Source organism: Myotis davidii, unplaced genomic scaffold (assembly GCF_000327345.1).
Source record: "Myotis davidii unplaced genomic scaffold, ASM32734v1 scaffold581, whole genome shotgun sequence".
Classification (NCBI taxonomy): Eukaryota; Metazoa; Chordata; class Mammalia; order Chiroptera; family Vespertilionidae; genus Myotis; species Myotis davidii.
The window spans coordinates 960971-965775 of record NW_006291426.1 but is presented as its reverse complement, the minus strand read 5'-3'; the positions used below and the strand labels follow the sequence as shown (position 1 = coordinate 965775).

Here is a 4805-nt window from a genome sequence, read left to right as displayed (position 1 = left end):
GGGATCTGCCCCTGGATGTTGGACCCCGCGCTCCTGGTAGCCTGTCCCTCCAACTCAGGGCCCTCCGAGGCTCTCTGCAGTTTTTGCTTCGGGGCTGAATCCCGGGCCAAGGGATTGACCCTCCCAATTACTCTCCGCGGGGTGACTAATCTGACCCCACTATGGGTGAACTGCCTCGGGGCTCTCGGGCAGAGGAGACCTCCTCCCCAACCCACCCCAAATGTCTTGTTCTGGATTTGTGCTCAGAAAGCGGGTGTGCGTACCACTCTGGCCACCGACAAAGCACAGATATGGTGGGCAGCATCGTTTGACCGCTCTGAACCTCTGAGTGTGTGGCATGAAGATGCCCACCTCACCGGCCGGTGGAAGGGCGCATAAAGGGTAGGAAACTGGGTGGTAAGCTGGGAAAAGCACACTGTGAACTCAGGAGAGCGGTGCTCATGCACCAACAGGGGGAGGAATCGACCTGCGAGGTCAGGCGAGCAGATGGAACCGCGTGCGAATCCCGTGTTGCCCGTGTGGGGGAGGGGAGGAGACAGCTGCTGGGGCCAAGTAAGAACAAGGGCTGTAGCAGTGCTTGTTCATCTCTCACTCAGGGATGAAAATAGGTATGCCTAGAAGCAAATTTTAAAAGCATTTTCTCTTCAGATCTTTTTCCATACCACCTGATAAAGCATCTTGATTCACCATGGCCGTATCAGCAGTGAAATGGGCGATATCAAACAGAACTTTTTTGAAACATTTCTTTCCAATCCAAAGTAAGTGAGTATTTAATGTTTAAAAAGAGTTTTAAAGTTTTTCAAATAGAGAAATATGTATTCATTATAGAAAGTTTAAAGCATTTACTTATTGTATGTCTTAGCAGGAGGACTAAGTGGACTCTGTCCCCGGTAGGGGGTCTGCAGGAGGCAGCTGCTGGCACTCGATGTTTCTCTCTCACATTGATGTTTCTTTCTCCCTCTCTCTTAAAATCAATAAAAATATATTTTTTAAAGTATGTCATAGAATAGTATCTATTGTATGATCCCATTTGTACATATAAAAGGTAATCTACCAATATATGTGTGTGTATATATGTACAAATGCAGAATAGAAAGTATGGACCAAATGGGTTATCTGTGTAGACCACAAGTGGGGTTTTAGCTGAGGGCAAGTGAAAGATTGATAAAGAGAAACAAACTTTCTCTGATTTGAGTCATATTTACTATATTTTCACATTATTATTATTTTTTTACATATTTTTGTAGTAATAGTAAACAGTAAATAAAGAGCAAAATTACAATCCCATCTTACAAAGGATAATCAGTGTTAATGTTTTGGTGTATTCTCTTTGTGTTTTTATATATTTAGCCATTTAAAAAATGTAAATTTTACCTACCATTTCTAAAGAAATGCAATGTAATGTGTTTTTTTTCCAAAATCTATTAATACATGTTTGAAAGCCAAAATATCAACCCAAATAAATAAGAAGATTATTAAAATCTTATTCCCCAGCCAACCTTACTTTCACCCTTTTTCCTCACTATCTGAACACTATTCTCCCATTTCTAAAGTAGACATAGTGAGAGAGTTCCTTATGGTTTGCTTTTGCATGTTTAGCTACATCAGCCAAATTTTTTATTTTATTTTATTGATTTTAAAGGGAAAGCCAGGAGGCAGAGAGAAACATCAATTGGTTGCCTCCCATACATACCCTGACCCGGGTAACCCACAACCTGGGTATGTGCCCTGACCCAGGAATCGAACTGGCAACCATTCCAAGTTTGGGCAGATGCTCAGCCACGTGAGCCACACTGGCCTGAGCAGCCTATCTTTTATGCATTTCTGCCTCATTTGAATCTCTTTGTTTATGTTTCCTGTTTACTCTCATTTGCAATAGAATTGAGTTTGAAGAGTAGGATTAAAAGTATAAGTAAAAATATAATGATCTAAGTGAACGGAGGAGGAGATTGCTAAGAGACTTTTCATGTAAAAATCAGTCAAAACAAAACAATAGTCAGCCCTTGATTGCCTGGGAACATTTTTGTGGAGAATTGTGAGTGAGACCCCTGCTGCTTAGCCTCCCCTTTGCCCTGAAAGAAACCCAGCCCCAAGACTGATGGAAAATCAGACCTAATCAGTTTTTACCTAATCCATGTCCTGAAACAGCAGTAAGTCCTCACTTGGGTTAATCTGTCCTAGGATAAGTGACATTTGTCTGTGTACTTTACCCACTAGATTGTAAATTTGTGCACTAATTTATTTTGGTTTCCTCAGTGCCTCTCATTCATGGTAGGTGATAAATAAGTGTTGAACTGATCTGAATGGATTGGAGTTGTCAAAATTTAACCAAAAATTAATGTAAGTTACCCCGGAAAATTGTTCCATTCTCACTTAGTTATCCTGGTACTCAGTGACTACTTGACTTCTTGCATCCTAAGCCCCTATACTGCATAATTCCTATTATTATTATTGGAGTATAGAATTAATATTATTGCTATTTTATACCAAAAGGAAGAATATTAATATTAGAGGCAAAGCAAAACCATGATTAAGAACGAAAATTAATGAGCAAAAATAAAAAGGCCTCCCTATATTTCAGAAGGAACTTCTTAAACCTTCCAAAATATACAGTCAGCATGAGAATGTGGAACATTTTACACTTTTTTAGCATATTAAGTTGTTTGATCTTTACAACTTTGAAGGTGAAGGAACTTGAGTTCTCTGGCCTTCAGAAATACCCAGGGTTGTATAAGTGGTAAATGAGAATTGTAATCAAAACCGAGGTCTCCCCATCTTACTTTGTCCAATACACTTCCTGCTGTACCGCCTTACCTATAGTAACTTAAAATATTGAACATTTGTAGATTAAGTGGTGTTATCATCTTTTATAGAGAGCGAAACATCGATCAGTTGCCTCCATGTACGCACCCTGACTGGGGGACCAAACCCACAATTTGGGCATGTGCCCTGACCAAGAATCAAACCAGTAAACTTTTGATGCCCAGGATGACGCTCATCCAACTGAACCACACCAGCCAGGCTCAGCTTTTATATATCTTCTTAAAATGCAGTTAAGCATATTTATGTAACAGTAGCCCATAAGTTACAGAGAACTGACTCTTCATTGGAATTCTTTTCGGCACATTTAGTTGTTTTTGGGTTGATCGATGTTAACTTGTCCTAATGATATATTTAGAACCTCTGGTACTTACCGTAACTAGAATTTTCCTCTTGATAAAATGTCATATGAGTTTTTCAAGTATTAATTATGCAGAAATTAACATTTTAGAGGCAGTTTGGCAGCCACTATTTTTTAGTAGCCACTACAGTATGAGGGACACATTAATGTACATGGTGTGGTTATTGGCCTTAAGGAACTTACTTAGATTTGTAGGTGAAACAGACATCTATAGAAGCTAGAAATATCTGGAGAATGAGGTAGAATGTGATGTATGTCATGAGGGTACAAATGTCTGTGTAAGTGCAGAATAAGAATTGTACAGAGTTTCTTGTTGAACTAAAGCACTGTTGTCTTGTGTTTTCCCTCCTGCCTAGTTAAGAACACTTAATAATGTGTGGCCTGCCTCTGCCACCCAACCCGGTTTCTTTCAGTGAGCATGTACCTCACCTAGCTGGTTTATATTCAAAGACTAAAACTTCTTTTAACATTAATCTAGGCATAATTAGGAGGATCCTCCATAGTGCAAAACAAGAAAATAGAAATCGTGTGAATGTTTTTTTTACTTTATCCTCTGATTTCTCTTATTGACTGCTTCTTTATTTTAGCACAGTTAATTGAAAATTAATGAATCTTTTGAGAAATGAGGTTAGATTTCTAATTCTTTGTATTTTGTTATATCAATGAATTTTGTGGTTGACATTTTGATGAACATTCTTGTAGGATAATAGTGAATTTTGTTACGGTACTTTTTTTTCTTTGGGGTTAGAATTTATATTTAGACCTCTAAATATAATGTAATCCTTGGAGAAAGGATAGGTATACAAAAAGGAAGAGACACATCTTTTTTACATATCTTAATACACATCAATAACAGATACAGAAAAGACTGCAAAGAAGGTATAGCAATGTCATATGAAACGTTGGTTGTGGGATGTATATAATAGACAAGTCTCCCTTCTGTAATGGAGGTTGTTGCATGGGGAGAGGGTAAAGGATTTTTATGCAAGAATATCATTTGACTTTGAAGGATGAGTGATATTTGAACAAAGTGGGGATTGTGTTTCATACTGAGGAGCAAGAGGCCAGCTGGGTGAAGGGAGAGAGATACATAGCCCAGATATATTTGGAGCTTGCTTTTAACTATACTGAGCTACATTTACATTTTTTATTTATATTTAAAAGAACACCCTTTCCCTAAACAGGAGATCCTTTCAAATAAACTTTTTAAAAAGTAATTATGACTCTTAAATTTGTAGGTATTCTAAAAAAGAAAAGTGTACTTTGAAATGTGAGCATTTTGATTAATGGAAATTGATTTTGAACAATTTATTTTGTATTTTATTACTTAACACTAGAGGCTCGGTGCACAAAAATTTGTGCACTTGGCGGGGGGGGGTGCGACAAGGGTCCCTCAGCCCGGCCTGTGCCCTCTTGCAGTCTGGGACCCCTTGGGGGATGACCACCTGCTGACTTAGGCCCACTCGTTGGGGATTGGGACTACGATGGCAATCAGACATCCCTCTGGCAGCCCTGCAGCCCTCGAGGGGATGTCCACTTGCCAGTGCGGAGCAGGCCTAAGCTGCAGTCAGACATCCTTAGCACTGCTGAGGAGGCAGGAGAGGCTCCCACCACCACCGCTGTA

At 39.4% G+C, this 4805-nt stretch overlaps 1 protein-coding gene across 4 annotated transcripts in view; it reads left to right on the top strand.

Moving 5' to 3' along the window:
- MRPL42 (mitochondrial ribosomal protein L42) overlaps positions 1-4805 on the top strand; it is a 29875-nt gene that overhangs the window by 1907 nt on the left and 23163 nt on the right. For 2 of the 4 annotated variants that reach the window (XM_006764643.2, XM_006764644.2), the window contains exon 1: positions 599-758. The exons of the other annotated variants lie outside the window; for them this stretch is intronic. In XM_006764643.2, the coding sequence (XP_006764706.1) occupies positions 689-758 (70 nt within the window). In that variant the 5' untranslated portion in view covers positions 599-688. Of the gene's footprint in view, positions 1-598; positions 759-4805 lie in introns of those variants that run through there. 4 annotated transcript variants of the gene reach the window in all.